The sequence below is a fragment of the Mucor mucedo genome, assembly GCF_025094135.1.
Source record: "Mucor mucedo strain NRRL 3635 chromosome Unknown EV154scaffold_75, whole genome shotgun sequence".
NCBI classification, from domain to species: Eukaryota; Fungi; Mucoromycota; class Mucoromycetes; order Mucorales; family Mucoraceae; genus Mucor; species Mucor mucedo.
Window position 1 is genome coordinate 1 of NW_026252359.1, and position 23,343 is coordinate 23,343.

The 23,343-nt window shown below is 36.9% G+C and overlaps 10 protein-coding genes and 1 non-coding gene across 11 annotated transcripts; 3 read left to right on the top strand and 8 right to left on the bottom strand.

Annotated features, from left to right (window-relative positions):
• Positions 1–1,348, top strand: EV154DRAFT_515649 (uncharacterized protein). Its single transcript, XM_051602283.1, has one exon. The coding sequence runs from the start codon at positions 164–166 to the stop codon at positions 956–958; it is 795 nt and encodes a 264-aa protein (XP_051455456.1). The 5' UTR covers positions 1–163; the 3' UTR covers positions 959–1,348.
• Positions 1,349–1,815: 467 nt separating this feature from the next.
• Positions 1,816–2,653, bottom strand: EV154DRAFT_515656 (uncharacterized protein). The gene is made up of 2 exons (XM_051602284.1): positions 2,056–2,653; positions 1,816–1,976 (listed from the first exon to the last, which is right to left on the bottom strand). The coding sequence occupies exon 1, from the start codon at positions 2,478–2,480 to the stop codon at positions 2,286–2,288; it is 195 nt and encodes a 64-aa protein (XP_051455457.1). The 5' UTR covers positions 2,481–2,653; the 3' UTR covers positions 1,816–1,976; positions 2,056–2,285.
• A 133-nt stretch (positions 2,654–2,786) lies between these two features.
• EV154DRAFT_467831 (Alpha/Beta hydrolase protein) lies at positions 2,787–3,932 on the top strand (the record flags this gene model as incomplete). Its single annotated transcript, XM_051597778.1, has 3 exons — positions 2,787–2,974; positions 3,038–3,125; positions 3,183–3,932. The coding sequence occupies exons 1-3, from the start codon at positions 2,844–2,846 to the stop codon at positions 3,930–3,932; spliced, it is 969 nt and encodes a 322-aa protein (XP_051455458.1). The 5' UTR covers positions 2,787–2,843.
• Positions 3,925–6,571, bottom strand: EV154DRAFT_515661 (WD40-repeat-containing domain protein). The gene is made up of 10 exons (XM_051602285.1): positions 6,237–6,571; positions 6,098–6,176; positions 5,688–6,037; positions 5,537–5,610; positions 5,353–5,472; positions 5,158–5,279; positions 4,984–5,094; positions 4,734–4,927; positions 4,181–4,647; positions 3,925–4,123 (listed from the first exon to the last, which is right to left on the bottom strand). Exons 1-10 carry the CDS (start codon positions 6,546–6,548, stop codon positions 4,009–4,011), a joined length of 1,944 nt encoding a protein of 647 aa, XP_051455459.1. The 5' UTR covers positions 6,549–6,571; the 3' UTR covers positions 3,925–4,008.
• A 106-nt stretch (positions 6,572–6,677) lies between these two features.
• Positions 6,678–7,665, top strand: EV154DRAFT_515662 (uncharacterized protein). Its single transcript, XM_051602286.1, has one exon. It carries the CDS (start codon positions 6,685–6,687, stop codon positions 7,582–7,584), a length of 900 nt encoding a protein of 299 aa, XP_051455460.1. The 5' UTR covers positions 6,678–6,684; the 3' UTR covers positions 7,585–7,665.
• Positions 7,666–7,675: 10 nt separating this feature from the next.
• On the bottom strand, positions 7,676–9,610 carry EV154DRAFT_424563 (peptidase family M41-domain-containing protein; the record flags this gene model as incomplete). Its single annotated transcript, XM_051596197.1, has 1 exon — positions 7,676–9,610. The coding sequence occupies one exon, from the start codon at positions 9,608–9,610 to the stop codon at positions 7,676–7,678; it is 1,935 nt and encodes a 644-aa protein (XP_051455461.1).
• A 132-nt stretch (positions 9,611–9,742) lies between these two features.
• EV154DRAFT_515665 (cytochrome c oxidase subunit VA-domain-containing protein) lies at positions 9,743–10,694 on the bottom strand. The gene is made up of 3 exons (XM_051602287.1): positions 10,553–10,694; positions 9,953–10,492; positions 9,743–9,822 (listed from the first exon to the last, which is right to left on the bottom strand). Exons 1-2 carry the CDS (start codon positions 10,626–10,628, stop codon positions 10,155–10,157), a joined length of 414 nt encoding a protein of 137 aa, XP_051455462.1. The 5' UTR covers positions 10,629–10,694; the 3' UTR covers positions 9,743–9,822; positions 9,953–10,154.
• A 359-nt stretch (positions 10,695–11,053) lies between these two features.
• On the bottom strand, positions 11,054–13,506 carry EV154DRAFT_515667 (uncharacterized protein). The gene is made up of 7 exons (XM_051602288.1): positions 13,091–13,506; positions 12,920–13,020; positions 12,682–12,870; positions 12,526–12,612; positions 12,419–12,466; positions 12,249–12,365; positions 11,054–12,171 (listed from the first exon to the last, which is right to left on the bottom strand). The coding sequence occupies exons 1-7, from the start codon at positions 13,114–13,116 to the stop codon at positions 11,174–11,176; spliced, it is 1,566 nt and encodes a 521-aa protein (XP_051455463.1). The 5' UTR covers positions 13,117–13,506; the 3' UTR covers positions 11,054–11,173.
• A 1,723-nt stretch (positions 13,507–15,229) lies between these two features.
• On the bottom strand, positions 15,230–15,300 carry EV154DRAFT_t84. Its single transcript has one exon. It is a non-coding gene; the product is annotated as a tRNA-His (tRNA).
• Positions 15,301–17,122: 1,822 nt separating this feature from the next.
• Positions 17,123–17,641, bottom strand: EV154DRAFT_483462 (uncharacterized protein; the record flags this gene model as incomplete). The annotated part of the gene is made up of 2 exons (XM_051598574.1): positions 17,123–17,357; positions 17,439–17,641. 2 exons carry the CDS (start codon positions 17,639–17,641, stop codon positions 17,123–17,125), a joined length of 438 nt encoding a protein of 145 aa, XP_051455464.1.
• Positions 17,642–21,768: 4,127 nt separating this feature from the next.
• Positions 21,769–22,585, bottom strand: EV154DRAFT_290329 (uncharacterized protein). Its single transcript, XM_051594804.1, has 2 exons — positions 22,208–22,585; positions 21,769–22,146 (listed from the first exon to the last, which is right to left on the bottom strand). Exons 1-2 carry the CDS (start codon positions 22,464–22,466, stop codon positions 21,869–21,871), a joined length of 537 nt encoding a protein of 178 aa, XP_051455465.1. The 5' UTR covers positions 22,467–22,585; the 3' UTR covers positions 21,769–21,868.
• Between the last annotated feature and the right edge of the window lie 758 nt (positions 22,586–23,343).

Sequence of the window (23,343 nt, forward strand, 5' to 3'; positions counted from 1 at the left end):
AAAAAAGTATTTGAATCAACTGAAGAGCCAAGACAATATAAAGGATGTTAACGAAAAGGTCTTTGATTTCTATGAGGAGATACTTATTTTAGCTTCCGAAGACGCTGTACGCCAATCTCAAGAGAATGGGGAGCCTTAGACACTGGTAGAATCAAAGGAGTTTATGCTGGATACAAGAAACGCCTCAAAAATTTCTGAACGTGATTATATTTACCAAATTTGGTTACCTTTGCTCAGCAAATTATATAATATCAACAAAAACATCGTACGAATCAAAACAGGTGAAACCGTATCAGAAAACACCACTGAGTCGAAGGCCAATTTATATTACAATCATACAAATATCATTGGTTTCAAGACTGATTTGCGTATACTAGTTGATTTTGATGACGAGGAGTTTGATTTAGTGTGTGGTGAAGGTTGTTTGCGCGATGCAAGTGATAAAAAAATAAGCAGTGATATTAGTAAGCTGGCCAGAGAAGGAAAGGAAGCAGAAGTAGCAATTCAACAAATATACAATAGTATGGACAAATATTCTATCAAAAGCAGAGCATGGCTGTGTCAATTTATCGGTCCACGATGTATTTTTTCCACTATTCATGCAACAAAGCACCAATACCATGTTATGATTCCTGAATTCAGTTTGACCTTCCCCACCAGCTTTCTCGGATCAGATGGCATCAGCTCGATCAGATGTTTATTTACTTTTCGTGACAGTGTTGAAAAAGCCGCTCTTGCTATAAAAGAAATTCTCGGTGAAAACAAACAAAAGATTACTACAGCAAAAAACTCCAGTAGGTGCTTATCTTTCATTCCTGAAAAATTAAATATCATCCCAGAGCCAACATGGTTCACTCCTCCCCACGCTGATAGAAGTTTATCAAGAATCCCTAGTCATATGGTGTTTGAAAGTGGTGTTGCAGCCAATAATAATGTGGCTTGTTGTTACACAGGATAGGATCTTTCCTATAAATACGCTTCCTTTTTTTTATTTCTTAATAAATATTCTTTAGTTTTGTCTTTACCTAAATTTGGGATTTATCTTGTAATTGATACTAGTAGTATTTCCTCCGCTTTTTGTTGCTGTTTGTTGTCTATTGTAAATTATACAATCACATCATCTTCTTACATAAACCCGTCGTAAACTCTTTTATCTTTGACATCTAAGAACTATATTCTCTTCTCATCTCTCACTGTATTATTATCGATTTGCATTTTATTGTCTTATCCATATATTTTATCGTCTAAGATCACTACAGAAATACTCTTAATAAATAATAAAACTAAGTTGACAACTAAAAGTCTGGTGCTCACTATCACAATTGTTATATAATAATAATTGTCCCTTTTTAAATCTAAATCCGTACTAGCGCTATATCAGTGGTATAGAAAGTGATGATGGCCAAGACGATCAAGAAGAGTGCAGCCAAAAAGCAGATGTATATGGTTTCATCAAGACTAAAACTGGTTTAGCACAGTCGCTAATGCAGAGTTTACAACACACCCATTTCATGTTTAATAAAAAAAAATTCTAACAAATAACGTAGTCTTTTCATGTATTGTTTTTTAAGCAGATATTCTCGACTGTATTGTTTTTAATCCTTGTTGTTTTCAGAAAGAAAATGTCACGGCTTACAGTCGTATACTCAGATACACAAGGTGATTGATTATAAGAATAATATCATGTCGGTCGATATTAAAATCAAGGGATTGTTCATGCACAGACAAACAATTAAGCGATAAGAGGTCAAAATACTGTTGGAGCATTAGGAGTTTCTTAATACAATAGTTATCTCACTGAATACTTATTATATATTTTTTAATACAAAATAACCTTTATTAATTAATTAATAATGTACTAATGTAGACTACATATCACTTTAACTGATAAAGAAGAAATATGTATATAATTTGTCGAGGTGTTTATACAAGGTTCCCCGTGGCACAGTCTTATTGCGGCAGTTATCATGGTTCTACTACGTCGTAGCAAAATTAACAAGCATTTAGTATCAGTAGTAATATCTGTAGGTTTTGTAATTAAAATAGCCCGCATACCATGTATATATCTACGAATTTTTTTCTAACTGGAATCATAATGAGACGACAGATTGTGAAGGAACACCGAGTTTCTTAAACTTCAAAAGAGGAATAAGCAGCATCAAGTTCGGAAAGCCATCCTACCATGCTTTACTAATCCGAAAGTTAGGATTCTACTCCTTTTTTACAACAGTGTAGTCCTAGAGGTTGAACAAGATTTGAATCCTTCAAACGTTCGGCCAACTATCCTATGGCTCCTTCCAACCTTGAGTTATTGCATAACCAAGGAATAAGATGGCATGTGAAGCGGAGCAGTATAGCTGAGCTAGTAATAAGAATTGGTTGTTGCCCTCTTTGATAGTCAACAAATTGCAAGAAATACCTAAGAGTAAGCATGTGTAATGTAAAATAGCATTGGTCGATATATAATAATACACGGGCATGGCCGCTTGACCTTTTTCGTAATGACAAATAATCTAATTTTTAAAATTTTGTCTTTGTAATTAAAGCAAAAATACAATAAAAGTTAGACTAGAACATGAGTTGACACATAAAAGCATATAAGGTGCTCCTTTGATCGAAAATGAAGTAGTACACGCGTGGACACTTGGAGCGAGGAAAAAACTATGTGAGTTGGTATAATTATAAAAACGTCATATACACTCCGATGATGACGGGTAAAGTTTTCCCGTAAATTGTTTAATAATCGTAAATGCGGGATGGACATTTAAAAAAATTATAAATATTCCATCTTTTTCCTAAAGTGAGATAAAACACGTATTCTCTTTTCTCTATTTTGTTAAACCATGTTGGATAAATACGACCCTTCCACTTATAATCATAAATATGCCGATATTAACGGTCTTCGTATGCACTACGTCGATGAAAACTCACAATCCCCCAAAGCTCTGTTACTTATCCACGGTTGGCCTGATCTGTAAGTCAAGAAATTTTCTCTTTTCAAGAAGTCAAAAAGAAACTCATTATTTTTATATAACAGCTGGATCGGATGGAGAGAACAAATTCCTTTCCTTGTACAACTTGGTTACCGTGTTATTGTGCCTTCTCTTCGCGGTTTTGGTGAAACAGTAGGTCAAAGATATATGCATGAAATTAATCGATACTAATATGTATAAAAATAAAAGGTATCACCAGCTGATCCTGCCGAATACGGTTATGGCACTGTCTCCAACGATTTAGCCGGTCTTTTAGACCACCTTCAAATTCCTACTGTCACTGTCATTGGTCACGATTGGGGAGGAGCTGTGACTTGGCGATTCGGCCAATTCTATCCAGATCGAGTCAAGGCGCTTGCCAGTTTTTGTACACCCTATCTTCCTGTGGCCCAAGAAGAAGTGACTTTGGAGCAAATTGTAAAAATTTTGCCCAACTTTAAATACCAACTTTACTTGGCAGGACCTGATGCTGAAAAAGATATGAATGACAATTTCCCCAAATTCTTCAACCGTATTTTCCGTCCTATTGCCGATATGGAACCCTTGATTGACCCTGAGCTTGGTACTTTGGCAGAAGGTCGTTCCGACCGACCTCGTAGTGATAAGATCCCTCAAAAAGTAATGGATTATTATGTAGAGGCTTATACAAAGCAAGGTGCTCGTGGTGGTTTAAATTGGTACCGTCAAACACATAACAACTTTGTGCAATGCAAGAATTTAGATCCCATTATCAAGAAGCCTTCTATGTTGGTGCTTGCAGAAGGTGATAGAGCGTTGCCTCCTTCCATGGCTAAAACCACACCTCAGTTTATCCCCGGTGTGGAGGTTCATCTTGTTGAAGACTCTGGACATTGGATTCTTTGGGAACAACCTGAAAAATGTAATGCCTATTTGAAGGATTTCCTCGCTCGTGTGGACCCTATCAATCACAAATTATAATTGTAAATAAACTTTTTTTTTTTATTCTTTGAATATACATGCATGGCTTTAAAAAAAAAAAGATGAAGAGGTATTATTAATCGAGTGAAGGTGGACACGAAGCACCTGCAGCAAGACATAAGTTACGTTGAGTAAATTGTACAGTGTAAATGGGAGTATTTTTTGTAGGAAAAACAGATAAATGATCGTTGCTATGAAAGATTAATTTAGAAATATGTACACTTTCTCTGGTAATGCATTTTGTTTACCTTTCCAATGTACCCTTTTTTCGCTTGTAATCCATGCTTGGCTTCATCTTTTCGTTGTCTTTTTTATCCTTTTGTTTACCGTGCTGTTTAGACCGTTTCGAGTCTAATGTTTCTTGTACATCCAGCGGTGTATCTTTAATCACGTCCCATACACGCACAGTTCCATCCGCACTTCCAGATACCAGGACGGTACTTTCTAAGTTAAAACTAACCGAGTAAATGAAGCCTGTATGACCCGTCATGGTCTTTAATCTTTTTCCTGTGCCTAGATCCCACACAATGATTGTTTTATCCTCTCCTGCTGACGCCATCAGTCGGCCATTCGGTGAGACGGCGACAGTATGTACCGACCCTGTATGACCTGTAAACACTCTAACGCAAGTACCTCGTTGCACGTCCCATAATCTAGCAGTGCGATCACTGGATGCCGTCACCACATATTTTGAATTGGGATGAAATCTAACAGCCTAAGCAAAAAATAAAATAAAAAACGTTGGATCGTTTAGCAAAAAAATAAATCAGGATTATTTCTTTTTTTTGCAATTGTACTTACGTTAACATCGGAAAGATGACCTGCAAAGATGCGTAATGGATTTACGTGATCGCAACTCCATAATCTAGCGGTTTTATCGTGCGATGCAGTAGCAAAATAAAATCCATAGGGTCCGAAATCCACATCCCAAATTGGATAATTATGACTCTTATAACAAACTAAATTTGTAAATGTATCTAGACTCCATAACCGAACTGTTTGCTTGCATGAGATTCTCTTATTTAAAGTCTACTTATTTTTTTGCTTGTACCTGTTTGATCTTCAGAGCATGATATCAAGTATTGATTATCATGACTAAAGCTCACTCCGTATACAGGCCCAGCATGGCCAATCATTTTTTTATACTGTGTGCCTGGAAGACCTAGAATATATGTGGTAAATTTAAGAAAATGCACTTTTTTCTTTTTAAATGAATTTGTCATACCTTGGGCTTTTTCTGCTGCAGATGTTAATTTATTTCCTTTTAAACTCCATACTTTAATATACGATTCGGAAAAACCGCCGGCTACCAGTGTCGTGTCTTGAGAAATGGTCAAACAATTTAGCCTAAGATCATATGCGTGTGTTACTTATGGTATTGCATAAATTGGAAAATTATAATCTTATTACTACTACTTACAAATCATGCGTGTTGTGAAAAGTGTAAATGCAGACACTGGGTAATGCAGCACTGCCTAATGAGACGCGCTTTCTTAAGTCACTGAGTGACTCTAATTCCGCTTGGATATCTGTGCCACGACTAGAATATAAAACTTAAGTTACAACATAAACGTGATTGTGGATATTCTTGATTTTTTTTTTACTAGGAAATGGCGGCAATTTCTTCCATATTCATCGTATCGACCAAAACCTCTTGTTTTACTTTATTCGTATCGGCCTATATATATGTATATCCAAATGTCAAAACTGAATACATGCATATATAAAAAAAAAAGTTGTGTATGTGTACGTTACATTATTGTTGACATGATTGATTTCGTGAAACTCTTCGATTTGATCATTGATATGACCGGCAATACCTTCGTTTTCCGAAGTGACAGGCGATAATTTTCCAGTGACGAGATGAATGTTCAGATGCTGATTGACAATGCGTATCAAATTCAAGAATTTCTTGTCCTGCAAGTACGAGATAAACAGTTCGAATGGGATGGAAGACATGCGAATATTGTATTTGTTGTTAAGATAAAGCGTGGCGATGGCATTTTCTTTCATGTCGTCTGTGCATTGGATTTGAGCGAGGGATTCGATATCGGTGGTATGGTGTTGAATATGATCGTGCTTGTATTTATCGAACAGGTCCAAACCTATATTCATACTTTTTAAAGTTTATGTTTGACATTATGCATACAATTATTTTTTCTTACCTTGATCTACAAGCCCTTTGGACATGAGGTCGAGAAAGACGTGAACAAACATGGGGTATAGAACTGATTGTAGCTCGTGCTATAGAAAGATGCTTTAACATTGTGCTGTAGAGTGATAAAGTCAAAATATGGGGGTTACTTTGTATAAATCCAGGGCATTGAATATCCACTCTCTCAGACTTTGATAACTGTGCATGGTCGCATCCAGATCGCCACCTCCTTGTTCAGCCTCTCGCTTAATAAACTGTACATGGTTAGGTAAAGTTGGTGAAGTGGTGAATTTCTTGGTCAATTGTTCTAGCGAGACAATGTTGTGGTCTGCTGATTCTTGGATATACGCGAGTTCAGATTGACTGTATCCCTTTTTTAAAAAATAGGTTTCAAGGATCTTGTTTACATCGTGATGAGAAGGCATGGGTTGCATGTCCTGCTTGTCCATGTCTCGATTCATATTGGTGAATGAGTAGAAGAAAGGAAAACGGAGCGTCAAAAAAAAAATTAAAGAACGAGTCGACGTCATTCTTTTATTATTATTATTGGAGAAAAAAATCTTTTTTTTTTTTTATTTTTCTTTGTTCGTTGACAAAATGGAAAGCGCAATACTTGAAGAGGACTTAAAGATCTTGGGATCCGATTCTATCAGGGAATCATGCAGTCGTTTCATGTTAGACATGGAAAGATTGGGTGATAAAAACGAGGAACAGGAAGAGGAATACACGGAACCTGCCATTGAATTGGATCGTGTCTACAACGACATGCGAGAGATTCGTTCAGCAGCTATTGAATATGGAAGACGACACAAATTTGCAGTCTCAACATTACGAAGCGGAGCACGTCAATTAGTGCTGGCATGTAAACACTCCGGCTCATATCGAGGCACAAAGAAGACTGTCTTTGTCGATGAAGAACCTACACAAGAAGCCAACGCTTTACCAACAGTTGTATTACAGCAGGAGCTTGATCATGAGCAAGTTGAATTATTTCCACGTAAAATGACTCGCAGAAAAGTCAGTCGAAAGATTCAGTGTCCATTTCAAATCCGAGCTAAACCGATCAAGGGAGGACAATGGATTGTATATAAAATGATATTGGAGCATAATCATCCTATGGCTACAGATAGTAAAGCGTACGCTCAACACAGAAAATTGGATGATGAAACTCAAAAGGAAATCGTACGTCTGATGCGTGAAAATAAAACAAACACACAGATTGTCAAATTCTTGAGTGACAATGGCATTCGAAATGTGGTGAGAAAGGATATTGCCAACTTACGACAAACCCATTTCAATCCAAACAGTAATAAACTGAGCGCAACAGGAAATATCTTATACCAGGTCGAGCCACCAATGGAAAAACTCACACCAAATGTTGAACCAGAGGATCTTGTGGCCCAAAAGCTTGAGGCACAACAAGTAGCAGAAGTAACAGAAGCATTTAATCTATTCAACAAATCAAACCTTAATGGGATTGCACGAAACCCAATTTAAATGATCCTTCCTTTCTCCATGAAGTAGTTTTAAATAAATAAAATTCCAATTGCATTACTTTTTTTTTTATTTTCTACATATATCTCTAAATCTATTGCACTGTGCCATCGTCGTTGGCCTTGGGGAAATCTGGTGGGGCTTCCTCAGATTGTGTAGCAGGTCTTCGGACATACTCATCATACACGGTATGTTCAACAAAGGGTCTTCTACCTAATAAATTCTCCATATCCTCTCTTGTCAACACTTCCTTTTCCAACAATAATTGGGCTACCTTTTCAATATCTCCCTTCTTCTCGGTCAACAATGTCAAGGTACGAGCATAAGCATCTGTAATCAATGTACGAGCTTCATTATCAATCAAGGTACCTGTTTGCTCAGAGAAGGGTTTCTGGAATTGTTGTTCTCCCGAAGGATCACTAAATGAAAGGGGTCCAACCTTGTCATTCATACCGTATGTAGTGACTTGAGCATAGGCAATCTTGGTGACCTTTTGTAAATCATCTTGAGCACCAGTAGTAATGGAATCAAAAAAGATTTGTTCAGATACACGACCACCCAATGTCATACACATACGATCCAATAACTGCTTCTTGGAATAAAGGTATTGATCCTTGGGCAAGTATTGAGCATAACCAAGGGCAGCAGAACCACGAGGAATGACTGACACCTTGAGTAAAGGATCAGCGTGTTCAAGGTACCAACCTGCCACAGCGTGACCTGCTTCATGGTACGCCACCGTCTTTTTTTCTTCAGGTGACAAAACACGAGATTTCTTTTCGAGACCTGCAATAACACGTTCAATGGCATCTTCGAAATCCTTTTCTTCGACCTCTTCCTTTAAATGACGTGCAGCAATCAAGGCAGCTTCGTTACAGATATTATGAAGATCAGCACCACTGAAACCAGGAGTCAATGCAGCTAATTTACGAGCAAGTTGCTCAGTGTCTACCTTGGTCTTGATAGGCTTCAAATGAACACGAATGATATCAGCACGACCTCCAATATCAGGACGATCAATGGAGATATGACGATCAAAACGACCAGGACGCATCAAGGCAGGGTCCAATACATCGGGTCGATTGGTACCAGCCAATACCACGACATGTTGGTTAGAATCAAAACCATCCATTTCAACCAACAATTGATTCAAGGTACTTTCTCTCTCATCGTTACCACCCATTTGTCCACCTTTACCTCTAGCCTTACCAATGGCATCAATTTCATCCACAAAAATGATACAGGGGGAGTTCTTCTTGGCTGTAGCGAACAAATCACGTACACGAGAAGGACCTACACCAACAAACATCTCAACAAATTCTGAACCAGAGACGCTGTAAAAGGGAACACCTGCTTCACCGGCTGTGGCCTTTGCTAACAAAGTTTTACCTGTACCAGGAGGACCTGAAAGAATAGCACCCTTGGGAATGGTAGCACCTAACTTTTCATAGATTTGAGGGTTCTTTAAAAAGTTGACGAACTCCATAATTTCTAACTTGGCTTCATCAGCACCAGCAACGTCCTTAAATTTGACACTGACTTGATTTTCTTGGTTAAACATCTTTGCTTTGCTCTTTCCTACACCAAAGATACCACCGCCGGCACCACCAGGACCTTTCTTTGTCATGTAGTAAATGACACCGATAATGAGTAAAGTAGGAGCGAAATGAAGTACCGTTTGACCAATGCTGATTTCGTCGTGATAGGCAACAGGTAATCTTTCGTTGGATGGAATACCGAGTTCCTTTTGTGCCTCGTCCAAGCTACGTTCGAAGGCTTCGACAGATCCAATAGAGAAATAAAATGAGGTGGCGGGAGAAACGCCCAAAGAATTAGCATCGTTGCGTAAATGAACACGTACACGGTTTCTGTTGAGGACTTCGAGACGTTCGACAAGGCCCTTGTCCAAGAGTTGGGTTCTGAAGGATTGCCAGGTTAATTCTCGAGCATTGTCTGAAGGCGCTACTGCTTTGTAAAGGAAGTAAGTACCTACAGTTGTACCTAAAATTAAGTTCATATTGTTGGGCATTTCGGGTGGTTTTTGTTGATCGTTGGGTTTATTTGAATTGGCATTGTTGGTAGGCTTGGGTTTTTCAGTGGTAGGCTTTTGCTTATTGGATTTGCCAAAGAAACCTTCAAAGCCTTTAGGCACGTTTTCTTCTGGTTTTTTTTCGGTGTATAATCGTTTTTGTAAAAGAGTACGGCGGAGACCTGTTGTACTACGTACAGTATATCTGGATGCTGTACTGGATAATCGTGACAACATGTTGGGTTATTGGGTTAATGTGAAGAAAAGAAAGAAAATTAAAAAATAGAAAATGTCAATAAATAACCCCTAGCGTTATTGACTCTTTTTTTTTTTGACTCATACCGTTAATTCTTTCACGGAAACCGTAAAAAAGAGGGGCGGCCATTAGATTGATTACGAATGTTTCTTAATTTATTCATAGAATTGTAGATATTTTGGTAAATGGGACGTAGAAATAGAGCTTTATTTTAGGGTTGCAAATCTAAAGGGTGGGGGAGGAAAGGGAAGAAGGCGAGTTTTTTCGGAAGAAAAAAAAAACAAAAATTTAAAGAGCAAGCTCTTCCTTGGTCAAGAGACCTAATTCCTTACGAATAGGTTCTAATTCAACAAGATATTGTTCGTATTGGCTCTCGCTGTCAACCTTATCCTTGAGGCCTTCGAAAACACGAACACCGGTAGCAAAATCATTGACACGACGAGAAGCCTTCAAGGCAGACTCGATGACTGAAGTGGCAGGAACAAGATCGTAAGCAAAAGCATTGTTCAATCCACGTTGGAGTTCAAAGAGATCTTCAACATTATCAAAGAACTTGACATAACGTGCGTTGAAGGACTCGAAGCTCTCATCTTCATGGCCAGCAGAGTAAAAACGCTTACCCATGACTACACATGAAATTTTTTTAGTTTACATTTACTCATTTTTCCAAACAATCTAAATCTTACTCATGGGACGAGACACATTGCCAACTGAACGGACAGCAGTGGCACGAGCAATGTTGGTGACGGCAGTACGAAGCATTTTTTAATGTATATAAAAAGTGTGGGGAGTTGGGTGAAAAGAAAAAAATAATTGGCCTCAGCCCAGGGTAAAAACTTCATTGGAGAGCTGCCCACTTTACACCACTGAATATCAAATTTGAAAATGATTGGACAGCACAAAAAATGACGTAAGCTCTCGATGGTTGAAACCGCGAAATCTCATGTATCTTCCTTTCCTCAATCATTGCATTGATAAAGCTGTAGACTGTAATTTCACCTGTTATTCTATTAAAGCCTTACTAGTTTCTTCTTTAGTTTAAATATTGACCTCGTGTGTTTTTATCGAAACAATGCCTCTTATTCTACGAAATAGAGAAGTCTGTAACAACGGATCACCCTTTATCTTCATCCTATGTAAAAAGTCCTGTTACATTAAGACAATTTATAAATAACGTAAATATCAGTATACATCCAATTTACAAATTATGAACAGTATCGTAGGTAGAAGAAGTTGTATTTGTTTGAAAAAAAAAAAGGTGTGGGGATAAGGTAATACAAAATTAAAGTTTTTTTTAAAAAAATGAGTTAATGCATGAAGAGCATACCAGATCCTTCATAAACAGCAGCAATCTTTTGGATAGCGTTGACATAGGCAGCGGTTCTGAAATCCACTTGCTTAAGATTAGCAGTCTGTCTGGTTTCTTGACAAGCTTGAATCATGGTATCTTCGAGACCTGAGTAAACCAAATCGGCTTCTTCAGCACCATGCACAATAGCTTTACGTTCTGCCTCTGTCAAGGATCGACCTGCGTTTTCCTCAACAAGTGCGACTACCTTAGAACGTGCACGTTCATCCCACTTCTTGTTCATACGACCAAAGCGAACATGGGATAAATTCTTGAGCCATTCAAAGTAAGATACTGTGACACCGCCTGCGTTCAAGAGTAAATCGGGAATGACAACTTTACCAGAGGCTTCTAAAGCAGCATGGGCATCAGGAGTAACAGGACCATTGGCTCCTTCACCAATAATCTTGGCCTTAATGTTGGCTACGTTACGCATACCGATTTGACGTTCAAGAGCAGCAGGTACAAGGATATCACACTCTGCTTCAAGAATCTTGGTGGATTCTTCCAAAATTTGAGCGGTGTTAGAGTAGCCACGGAAAGTACGATTGGCACGATAATACTTGTGAAGCTCTTCCACATTTAAACCCTTGGGGTCATAAATAGCACAATCTCTTTCACCCACTCCTACAACTTTAGCACCGTTTTCCTCAAAAAATTTGGCGGCGTGGAAACCAACGTTACCGAAACCTTGTACAATCACGGTACGGTCCGCCATGTTGCCACTAAGTCCCGTCTTCTTTTGAACTTCGGGATAGCTGAGGAATTCACGGATACCATAAAAAACGCCCAAACCAGTGGCTTCGTTACGACCACGAACACCTCCCATGGATAATGGTTTTCCGGTAACACAACCAGCGGCATTAACATCTCCCACATTGAATTGAGCATAAGTGTCCATAATCCACGCCATTTCTCTGGGTCCAGTACCAACATCAGGGGCAGGCACATCAAGTCCTGTAAATGGAGTTTTTTTTTTTGTGCCGTTAGAAATAAGGTGTCTTGAATTATTGTTGTTTTAATTAATACATTACCAGGACCAATAAACTTCTTCTGACACAACTCCATGGTATAACGACGAGTAATTCTTTCTAATTGAGCAACAGTGTACTTACTAGGATCAATTTTAATACCACCCTTGGCACCACCAACTACAAAATTATGTCAATCATAAAGTTGTATTTTAAGACCGCGTAATACTTACAAGGAACATCAACAACTGCACATTTATACGTCATGAGCGAAGCCAGAGCTGGGAAAAAAAAGCTCCGATTAACATGGTTTGTGCTACAAACGCGTTTTTTAATTTACCTTCAACTTCCTGTAAGTCAACTTCCTCAGAGAAACGAATACCACCTTTTACAGGCAAACGATGACGAGAATGCTGAGCACGATAACCTAGATGAAAGAAAGTTAACTCTAAATGTACAGGACAAGAATTTAAAATCAGCTGCTGTTTTTTTTTACCTTCGATGACTTCATATTTGCCGTTTTCAACTTCGATAGGAAAAGTGACACGGAGGACACTATCAACAGCACGAAGATGAGCAAGTGTGTGAGTTTGAACATCACTCAGGCTGGCAGCATGATCATAGTACTTTTCAACGGATTGTAAAAAAGTGGGCTCTACGTCATGACAGGCGACTTGAGTTGCGGCTTTAAAAAAAATTAGTAAATGGCATGATATGTAAATCCACTATAGTACCGGTAGTCATATATCTTAAAGCCAAAGGACCCATAGCTCTATTGATAGTAGCTTTTGGAAACATGGATCTGCTCATGGCAGTCAAGGGACGAGCAGTAGCACTAAGAAACTATCATTAAGTAACGTGTTTCCTCCTTTCTTCTTCCGCAATTGATTTAAAAAACTACTTACGAGAAACTTTTTGCGAGGTAAGCCATTATTTGATTTATATGTAAAAAAAAATATAAGAAAGAAGACGTAAGTAATGTATGGACAAAAAAAAAAGCGTATTTATTGACCCAAATAAACTCGGACAAAACGGGAATAAAAGCAAAATGCACTGTGACGCGCTTTTTTCTTCTTATTTCTGTATATGGTTCAAGCAATCCCCTATCTTGTATTTCATATATTTCCCAATTGTCATCCCTAATGAAAGATGAGAGAAAAAAACTCTACCTATTTATCAGAATAACTTGAAAGAAAAAAAGAGGTGGAATGTTTATATTCATCCGTGAGAAAAATCGGTTGGTTTCTGTAATTGGGATTTCTCCCACGCCTGTACAATAAACAAATTAAAACCAGTTACAGGTTGTGAAAGGCTTCATAACAATAAATGTTTACTTTGACCTTTTCTATTATCTATTGAGCATCTCCGCTATATATGTGGTATCTAATAAGAAGTTACCATTAATGGATAAGTAGAAAGGACAAAAGGCATTTCCAGAAACACGATTTAATATACTGACCAATGAAAAGCGCGGTCTGTCATAATTCTAAAACTTAAAAGTGCCCCCACGTTTCTTTCCCATAAAAGACTGATCTCTGTTATCAAGCATATGAACAATGTCATGTCAGAAACAATAAGATTAAAATTAAGAATGTTTGAAGCAAAGAGTCGATGGTTAAAATATTTCGTTAAAGTTTCAAGTAACACATGTCCACCCAAACTGTTCATAAATCATGCAAATGAGAAAAATAAACAATTAAGAGTTATACGTGATCTTTCATGATCTCTTAAAAAATAACCCCCTTAGTATAACATCAATGACAAACACCTATTTTAAATATCGTGATAAAAAAGAAAAAAGAACTTTGAGAATCATCTCTCTTTCAACAGCGCTCCGAGTTTTATTTAAAAAATGTAACCCAGAAACTGGATACTGTGCTACGAATCAGATGGAAATTATTATAGAAAATATGGTCGTACTGAGATTCTCATCTTCATTTTCGAAAAAGTAAGATTGTATCTGAACCACCTAAACATGAGAAAAAAATTACGCGGAATATAAATGTAGAACATGGAACCTGGAAAAGCTCAATACACTAACTTTGCCATGTTCTGGTCACTTTAAAATGATTGCTTGTCTTGCTCCTTCTGAGTGTAAATATTCTGCATATTACTACTTCTATTCGTTTATCAACTATGCTATATGCACATCAATTATATTTTTTATCTTGAATATCATATTAATAACCTACTACTTCTGCTGACAAAGAAACAAGAAGACTAAACTATTTTTGATTCGGTTCATGATAAATCAGTGAACTAATTTGCGCCACCTTTTGTATTTAAAAAAAATCTTCGATCCATACCTGTTAGATAAACATACGTTAAATTATTTGATGATGGAAATTAGATGACTCTGGTAAAAATATTCTACTGCATAGCGCACTGGAGTAATTTTAAACAAAGCAAAGACAAATTTAGTCGAACAATTCAATTCGTTTTGACCAATTTCTAGCATGCGTTGCTGAAAAAAATGTGAGGGTGTCTTATCCAAGAAGATCATCTTTTATTTATATTATAGCCTTCTTACCACAATGGTTAATAGCTATAATTTAGAGCTTACCCTCTGTTTTGTAAAAATAGTCATATATTCAAATTACTAAGGATCATACTGGTCTGTAATAGAACTATTAACCGTGCGAAGTGTTCTCTTAAAAATTAACAATAAATATCAAGAATATAGATCGGAAAAGTACGCCTAGTAAATGAAATAGGCTACAATATAAATATTGTAGAAAATCTGTCATGGAATCACCGTATGGAGCAATTGAATAAAATATTGGGAGTACTGTGAATATCGTGGAGCAGTTACGTAATACAATGTCATATTTGAACAATGATAGAAAAGATACACGCATGAGCAAATGTCAAGTATATATTTAAATGTTTTTTTTTAAAAAAAAAACCTTTACCAATCCGTTAAAAGCTAAATTAAATGATGCCATTGAAATCTATGAGGACACAGTGTTAGTTTGATCTATGATCGCAGTCGTCGGGACACGACTACGAACACCACAAACACTATAAAATGTGTAAAAATGAAATGCTGGTAGCAGGAATCGAACCTGCGTCGACGCGGCCACAACACGATGTACTGCCACTATACTATACCAGCTTGTTATATTTACTAAATGTTTAAAAATATAATGTTCCAAATAAACAAATGTTAATCACGTGATATACACGTGAAACTGTTTTGATTGGGCAAAATGTTAAAGTCCATATTCTATCCCAACGGCTCACAGAGTTAGCGCAACACTCTCTAAAAGGGCAATTTTAAAATAAAAAGGCGGTTTTTAAAATTCTCAATAGTAGGCGGATTGTTTTTTTCCAAAGGGCGGTTATTGTTTTCTCAAAGGGCGGTTACGATTTTCTCAAAAGGCGGTTGCAATTTTCTCTAAGGGCGGTCTCTTCGATCCTCAGTACTGTTTTTTGAATATGAGTTTACGTTGAGATAAAATTATTTTTCACTTGACGCTGGGGGCCGAAAATTTTACTGTGGGCGTTCAAATATTATCAGTGCGGTGCCCAAATGGTTTTACTTGGTGGCTAACACAGCACCAAAGATCAGAACAATGCATAGAAGAAAAACTGTCTTTTTGTATAGGAACCCTGTTTAATCTTTTTTTTTTCGAAATAACATGCCAATTAATCACCACTTTCTTAAGAAAAGCGGCCGTTTTTGTTTACAAAAAAAGGTGAACAAAGGAAAAGGGCCTATATAAGACACGCTAATTCTCATAATAAAACCAAAAGCGCATTTGAGGTTCTGTATCTTAAAGGTCGAAAGAAAAAAAAAAGAAAAGCATGATATTACACTTTCTACGAATTAAATCCACTAACAATCTTTTTTCTCATATTAGTTTCTTTCTGAATAAAACTACCATTCGCATACCTAGTAAAAAGTAATGTTTTTTTTTCATTTATGGTCCTCTATGAGAGCAATGAATATATACTTTTTTATTTGCTGTAGTAATACTGTGATATATGGGTCTTTTTGATCGGTGTATATTATCATGGTATTATATTATAAATGAATATTGGAAAAAGTGATGATGAAGAGATGTGTTCAGATAGAAATGTATGGATGTTACGAGACCGAATGGTTTGTGTAAAAAATGCTTGAATAACGAAAATAATACATTATTATTATTAAATGCGTAAATGGATGAAGTTGAATAGATGTACTAGACAAACAATAATATAATGCAGTATTATATAATAAAAAATTTAAAGAAAGGATTACTGCATGACAATAACAATGAAAAAAAAGGAATAGTAGTAATCAACTAAAGTTCAATATCTAGACGAGGCACCAAGTGTTCGGTTGCAAGTCCTGTTGATCAGTGCATATAATTCAAATACTGGGACAGCATCGGTGTCATCACTCGCCAAAGCACCAGCTTCATCATCTCGCGCATGAGTAGCATGTCATTCATTCCAGAAACATCGCCCGACCTTTGTCAGCTTGTTCAAGTTCATCATTGATACAAAAGAATGTAGGTTCGATAAGGACTGGTGTATCACAAGACTATCTCACCATAATAACAACTACTCTAATGTAAATACGGAACATATAAGAATCACCGACACAACAAATACGAATCACCGACTTAACAAACATGAACATATAATATATATACAAGAGCAAATTAAGCATTTAATAAAGGATTATCTTATATTTGATTGAAATTATTGTCTCTTAGACATCGGATATTACAAGGACGAAGCATAAGTGAACTGCGCAATTTCCAGCATTGTGTAGCAATTTTCGTGCTGTTTTTTTGTAATGAAGAACGTTATATCAAATCCATTGATCATGAATCCAAAGCATGAGTTCAGTTTCACTTGTCGATTGCACTTTTTGAAGCGATTCCCAAGCGTAAGATATCGAGTGATACTGAATGTTTTGTTGTAGAACTGTTGCCTGGCTTTACTTATCCGAAACCAACAGGGTAGCCAAAGTCGTGTTGCATGATCGTTGAAACAATTACATCGGGACGTATATCAGTTTGCTCCTCATATATTGATTTATTTGGCCATCGTAATGCAACATTCTTATCTTGATTGGCAATAAGCTCGGATAACAAGGCATCATAATATGTTGTTTGCAGTTCGACTTCTCCCAATTTATCCTTGTTGAGGATCTCGACTCTTGGCAACTTTGTTAATCTAATATATAAACCAGTACAGTTAGCAGTAGCTACGGAGCACACACATACACAGTTAAATGACTCCCATATCAACACTTACAAGTTTGCTACTCCTTCTACTACGCTTGCTTTATTACCACCTTCCATGGAAGCCGCCAATGGGAGTAGCTCCAATTTGGCTGTTCTGATGATTTTCGTTTTCTCAGCAACTTCATTGATAATCCTTGTTACCTTAATAAATTCGTCGTCGTTAAATAATTCTTCGCTTCCTTGAGTATCGAGAATTCTTAATTCTTGTAGCATTTATGTACACATCAAGTCAAGGTTGGACAATTGGATTTTTTTTTGCAATCACTATGGTCATCGGGTGCCAGGAACAAGATATTTGCCGTTGCCATGATTTCTTGTAGATCTTTTTCAATTGTAAATGTTGGGTAGTGTGATGAAATTTATTCTTGGTATTGTTTAAATGTGTCAGTGACATTGACGTGTTTAATAATGAACGGGGTATGTATTTCGGTTGGTGTTGATGTACCCGGATTGCTGCTTTCTGAACTATTACTTTTATTATTGTTGCTTGTATTACTGTCATCATTATTGCTACAACTACCAGTATTACTGTTGTTACTGTTACTATTACTTTCATTGTTACTATTACTATCGTTTGCTACTGCTGTGATTACGTTCGCTAATACTACGATCATTATGATTGCTATCGTCAGAATTATTAATGTTGGTACCACGATCACTATTGTTGGTGCTACTGCTGCTACTGCTGCTTTCAGCATTATTATTGCTGTCATCGTTGTTGATTGATGATCCTTGTGGACCTTCTTCGTGAATTATTGCATCAACAAAAGCTGAGCATCTTACACGAGTTTCGGCTTTTTCTTGCTTGTTCTTTCCAAAAAATCTTTGCATTAAGGGACTTCTTCCATTCATCCAAATCTTGAAGAAGTTTTTTTCTTCTGTCCCTACTAAAGTGTCCCCTCAAAATGTTTCGGTATCTTGACACTGTGTATTGTCGATCGGTGAGACCAAATTCAATGGCGAAATTCTTGACCGTAAGAGTGTCGGAATTGTTGAGACACTATTGTGCGTCATTGGAAGTGCGCTTTCGTTTGCCTGGCATTGACTATAGTAGTAGTAGTTAAGAAAGGATTTTAAAGAGCAAAGGGAGTTTTACGAAAGAATAGGGGGTTTTAGAATAAAAATTTAAGTTTGGCAAAATATAAGGTTTATGATTCTGAAACCCCCTAATTCGGAAATGTCTAGACCTCCGTATTTTTTTCAAACGTATTTTTTTTATACTACTTACAGAAATTCTGGCCAGAAGACCAGCAAGCCAGTATATTTACAACCATTTACAGTGCAATCACAGCCATTCACGGTTCATGAGTTCCAAAACTCATGAACTCTCTGCCTAGGAGGTCGCCCTCCTACAGCAAAGACTAGCCGCAGCCGCAATATCACAATATATCTTTTTCAATTTAGCTTTTTTTCAAAGAAACAAGAGTCGCTACTAAACAAACCTTTTTACGTAATCGGTTACTTTCATACGATAAAATAAGTATGTTAAGGGAAAAGAAAATAAGAAGAATACAGTGTGTGAACCAGCTTTATTTATAGATAAACAAGCTTATGTCAGGATGATTTCATTTGTCTATTTTATCATCCATAATGTTTGAGCCTTTACTTAAAACAGAAACACCTGCAAAAACTTCCCAAGCAAGTCAGAATTTGGTTTAATTGTCTATCTGTGTTCCATTAGTAGCTTGTAATGACAGTGAAGCAAAATTTATGGAAAACAGAAATCAATCATCCTATGACGTTTGAACGATATGGCAAGATGTCAATCGACGTGTAGATTATCGCGTGATTCTAAAAAATACGTTTGAAAAAAATACGGAGTTCTAGACATTGCCCTAATTTGACTGGCTTGAATTCGGTTATTAGAAACTTTGGCTTTAACATTCACTAGGAAAAACTACTTCATCCTCATTCTGAATCCTCAGTCACATAAATAAAGCCTCCTATACTTTTTAGTTCACGACTTATAGATGAAGCTATTATGACTTACAAAATTCCTCACAGTTGGTTGCTGTTCTTGATGGTCTTATTACTTTTATCTACTTTCTCCACTCTCCGACGTCATATCTATTTTCCTGTCTTATTATAAACTGTTATATTTGAGTGTACTAGCTTTTCTCCACCTCTCTATTGTTTATATATTATAGTAATAAATCTTTTTTAAAATTACTATATCAAAATGTGCCCTTTCAAATCGTTAAGGTTCAAGCTATTGGAAGCATCGTTGACTGTAATTTTATGTATATTTGACTTTTTCATTTGGATCGAGATTAGGTCTGTGATATTGGAATGTGTAATATGCATATCAATAAGGAAAAAATTTGCCGTTATCCGTGGTGATAATGTAATATGCTGTGGTCACTGGCAAGTTTTCATTCGTTGTTACGAAGAATATATGTATAGTTTCGTGTAATTATCTTCCTTTGTTTATATCCACATTTTATTATAACAACAGTTTATTATTGCTTTTTAAACAATAATAGCAGATGCTTATTCCAGAGGCCATACAATAAATTCCAAAGAATTTTTAATACACCAGACCCATTAAACCAGGAGCTTACTGACTGCTATTGACGTGTTCGGTGTAGTAATCTGTATAAGATAATTCGAGTATAAACATTAATACATACAGTTAGAGCAACACTAAAGGGCGGTTTTTTAAATTCTCAATAGTAGGCGGATTTTTTTTTTCCAGAGGGCGGTCTTTGTTTTACCAAAGGGCGGTCTCTTCGATCCTCAGTAGATATTTTTTACAGTTGTTTGTGACATTTTATTAGATAGGATTGCCTTTTAAGCAATCTTAAAATATGTTTACCGAATGTTGTACAAATGCTCGAAGATGCTCTGGAGGAACATTATTGCAAGCCTCAGTTATTCTTGTTGATAAATCCTCTTTAGTTTGATTTATTGAATATGTTTGACCTTATTTTTAACTATGGACCAAAATTTTTCAATAGGATTAAGTTCAGGCGAGTAAGGAGGGAGATAAATGCACTTATATCCTCTCTCTGTCACCATAGTATCGATCTCGTTAAATGTATCTATTGGTGCATTATTCATTTAACTGCATAATATCCTTTCATTTCCGGAATGCAATCCATTTCATCCATTGTTTTCTGAATAAAATTCATATAATGGCCAGTGACAGTTCCTTTGGAGGCAGGTTTCTTTGGTTTTGATGGTGCGTTTCTTTTGCGATTACCAGAATCGATTTTTAGCCTTTTGAATGTGTGTTCCTGAGGATTTGAGGCTCAATTGACACGACATACTTCGCCGAGATTGCACCCAAAACTGTGTGTGATACTGCTCTGGTGGTAGGAGTGATTACAATAGCTGGTGTGCCCTAAATAGACCATCCTCCTGGAGGTCTCATATTGATATCAAAAGCTGGTTCATCAACAAAACCACAATTTTTTAAGGTAATCCATATCTGTTTTGCTCCACTTCTCAACCCACGCCATGCGGTTTGCGATTTTGGTTAGTTCGTTTCTGGGAGCTGGATGACGAGCGATTTTTTTGAATGAAAGGTTGCATTCTGTTTTGAGGAAAGTTCTCACACTTGATTCTTTCAGTGTGAATGATTCGAATTTTTCAGTAAGTGAACAAACTGCATCCACAACCCTGGCTTGAAGATTACTGTCATAAAAATTTAAAAGGTGAATCTTATGCTTCTCATCAAGCTGGCCTACTGATTTATTGATTTTATTGGTTTGTTTTTCAAAGATATTCCAATCTTTATCCTCTTTCAGTCTCCTGGCCATCTTCATAAAAAAAGTATGTACTCATTTAACAAAAGTAAAAAAAAAAGAATATACCACCCTACAATTTGAAAAATCCGCCTATTGAGAAAAATGGGACTCTTACAGTCACGTAATACACCCTTTCATTTAATTAAATCGGCACAAATTCAGTATGGCACTTTCTTTATGTACTGGGTTTTGAAGAAAAATTTGGACGTACTTTCTTTCTGCTGGGACAGGTAGGTTTTTTAGTGAATTAATTTGAGATGAATAAAAGCTTGACTGGGACAAGTTAAGAAAATGTTGGCATGTTTTAGGAACAGGCACAAGACAGATTAGTAAAGTTTCAAAACCATTTGAGATCCACAACTATCTAAGACTATTTTTGTTTCATTTACAATTTTACTAAATAGTTTTGATTTAACAAGCAACGTCATTTATTTCATATCAACCAAACCAGCAAGTATACAATATGTAGATGAATATACTACTTCTGATGAAAAAATGACAGAGAGAAGAAATGCAAGGCATAAATTCAAGTCATGCTAAGTCGTTTTTTTTTATTTGGTCACTTTGTCCAAATACTTTTAGTCGTAAAAATATATTTGATAACATGAATTTTATTTATATTGGATGCTACAGTCACGACACTTCGAGGTGGTATGGTTAATCATCTGGAATAACTGTGTGGTATGGGAACTTACAGAGGGAGAAAATGTTGAGGTGTCGATTGGATATGCAACTTTGGGGGATGTGGGGGATGGCGTGCTGACAGGTGCAACGACAGATGGTGATGAATCTGCTTGGTAACAGCAATGCCAAAATAAAGGGTGACGCGCAATAACGTACGGATATTTTTCAGTGTGACGAATGAGTAAAGGCAGGATAATATTTCAGGTAGGGTAATGCAGCCAATTTCTGTCATGGTAAAGAAATTGGCATGTATCATTTGTGTCATGTAAAAAACTAATTGAAATCCTACAAAACATTGTGAAATGGTTATGATCCATAAGCACTGTAGCAACATTTTCCTTCTTACCATTTACTTGAAAAGTCAGAATGGGATGGCCACACTTGAAGACGCTGTTGCGTGACAAGACGGTGAGCTTGACTGTGTCCATGCAAAGGGAATGATTGGTCGTGCTGTCAGCTCCAAGCTTCACTTCTCCGAAACCAAGGGATTGCCCAAAGGCACGTTGAACCAAGGTAGATACGATGGCGTCCGGACGAATGCCAGTGGTCATTGTGTCCTCCTTGTTCGGCCATCGTAATACAACCTTCCTCGTAGTATCTGCCATCGATGTAGTGCCCTCAGGCAAATTCTACAATCACATTCCAGCCAGGTAAAGCAACCATCATGGTTAAAATTATTATAATACATCTGGGCAAACTTTACGAAGCCGGATTAATTTTCAGCGGAAATAAAGAGTCCATCGAACGGGTTCCCGGTCAAGTTATTACAACTCGACTGGGTTTACATATCCGTAAGAAAAATTTGTAGGATTGCTAGAGGAATTTCATAACTAAAATAAAACGTTAGTAATTTGAAATATCAATATGAATAGAGGCTCTTCTACGAAAGAGAACCCAGTGTCCTAGGAGCATATCAAAAGCTGATGATCCAAAAAAATTGAGTCGGCTCCGAAGGGCTGGTATCGAGAGAGGTTCATCCACAAGGACTACTGACTCAAAGCATCTCTTTCGCACAAAATGAAGAAAACCCAGTATCCGAGGAGCATGATAAAAGCAAAATGATCCAAAAGAATTGAATCGACTCCAAAGGGCTGGTATCGAGAGAGGTTCATCCACAAAGACTACTGACTCAAAGCATTTCTCCACGAAGGGCATCCAAAAAATCATAGCATGTAGACTAAATACTTACTTCATCGCATTCCTGTAACTCCTTTTCTTTATCTCCGTTTTCTTGGTTATCTCCCTGCTCTCGATCGCCCTCTTCTTTTCGTTGTTAATTACTTGGGGTATTTGCGTCGAGTTCTAACGCTTCTTGGACCAATTTTGAAGCTGTACTTGCCGCCTTCACTAATGTCTTAACGCCTTCATTTACGAAAGTTTGCTTTGTTTCTCTCTATAATAATAATTAGGAACGTCACTGTTGCTAAACTGTAAACATAACCTCATTCAATGCACTTACTATCGAGTCCGCCGATTTGGCAA

What these genes read in the sequence shown, in the direction of transcription:
- EV154DRAFT_515649 (XM_051602283.1), top strand. Translation starts at nt 164, where the DNA reads ATGCTGGATACAAGAAACGCCTCAAAAATTTCTGAACGTGATTATATT.
- EV154DRAFT_515656 (XM_051602284.1), bottom strand. Translation starts at nt 2,480, where the DNA reads ATGCCCGTGTATTATTATATATCGACCAATGCTATTTTACATTACACA.
- EV154DRAFT_515661 (XM_051602285.1), bottom strand. Translation starts at nt 6,548, where the DNA reads ATGAATCGAGACATGGACAAGCAGGACATGCAACCCATGCCTTCTCAT. An exon ending in ATGCCCTGGATTTATACAAA is followed by an intron (nt 6,177 to 6,236) that starts GTAACCCCCATA and finishes ATCTTTCTATAG; the next exon opens with CACGAGCTACAATCAGTTCT. An exon ending in AAAAAGGGTACATTGGAAAG is followed by an intron (nt 4,124 to 4,180) that starts GTAAACAAAATG and finishes AATCTTTCATAG; the next exon opens with CAACGATCATTTATCTGTTT.
- EV154DRAFT_515662 (XM_051602286.1), top strand. Translation starts at nt 6,685, where the DNA reads ATGGAAAGCGCAATACTTGAAGAGGACTTAAAGATCTTGGGATCCGAT.
- EV154DRAFT_515665 (XM_051602287.1), bottom strand. Translation starts at nt 10,628, where the DNA reads ATGCTTCGTACTGCCGTCACCAACATTGCTCGTGCCACTGCTGTCCGT. An exon ending in CAATGTGTCTCGTCCCATGA is followed by an intron (nt 10,493 to 10,552) that starts GTAAGATTTAGA and finishes TTTCATGTGTAG; the next exon opens with TCATGGGTAAGCGTTTTTAC.
- EV154DRAFT_515667 (XM_051602288.1), bottom strand. Translation starts at nt 13,116, where the DNA reads ATGGCTTACCTCGCAAAAAGTTTCTC. An exon ending in CAAATATGAAGTCATCGAAG is followed by an intron (nt 12,613 to 12,681) that starts GTAAAAAAAAAC and finishes TCTTTCATCTAG; the next exon opens with GTTATCGTGCTCAGCATTCT. An exon ending in TGCAGTTGTTGATGTTCCTT is followed by an intron (nt 12,366 to 12,418) that starts GTAAGTATTACG and finishes ATAATTTTGTAG; the next exon opens with TTGGTGGTGCCAAGGGTGGT.
- EV154DRAFT_290329 (XM_051594804.1), bottom strand. Translation starts at nt 22,466, where the DNA reads ATGGCAGATACTACGAGGAAGGTTGTATTACGATGGCCGAACAAGGAG. An exon ending in TCTGACTTTTCAAGTAAATG is followed by an intron (nt 22,147 to 22,207) that starts GTAAGAAGGAAA and finishes AATGTTTTGTAG; the next exon opens with GATTTCAATTAGTTTTTTAC.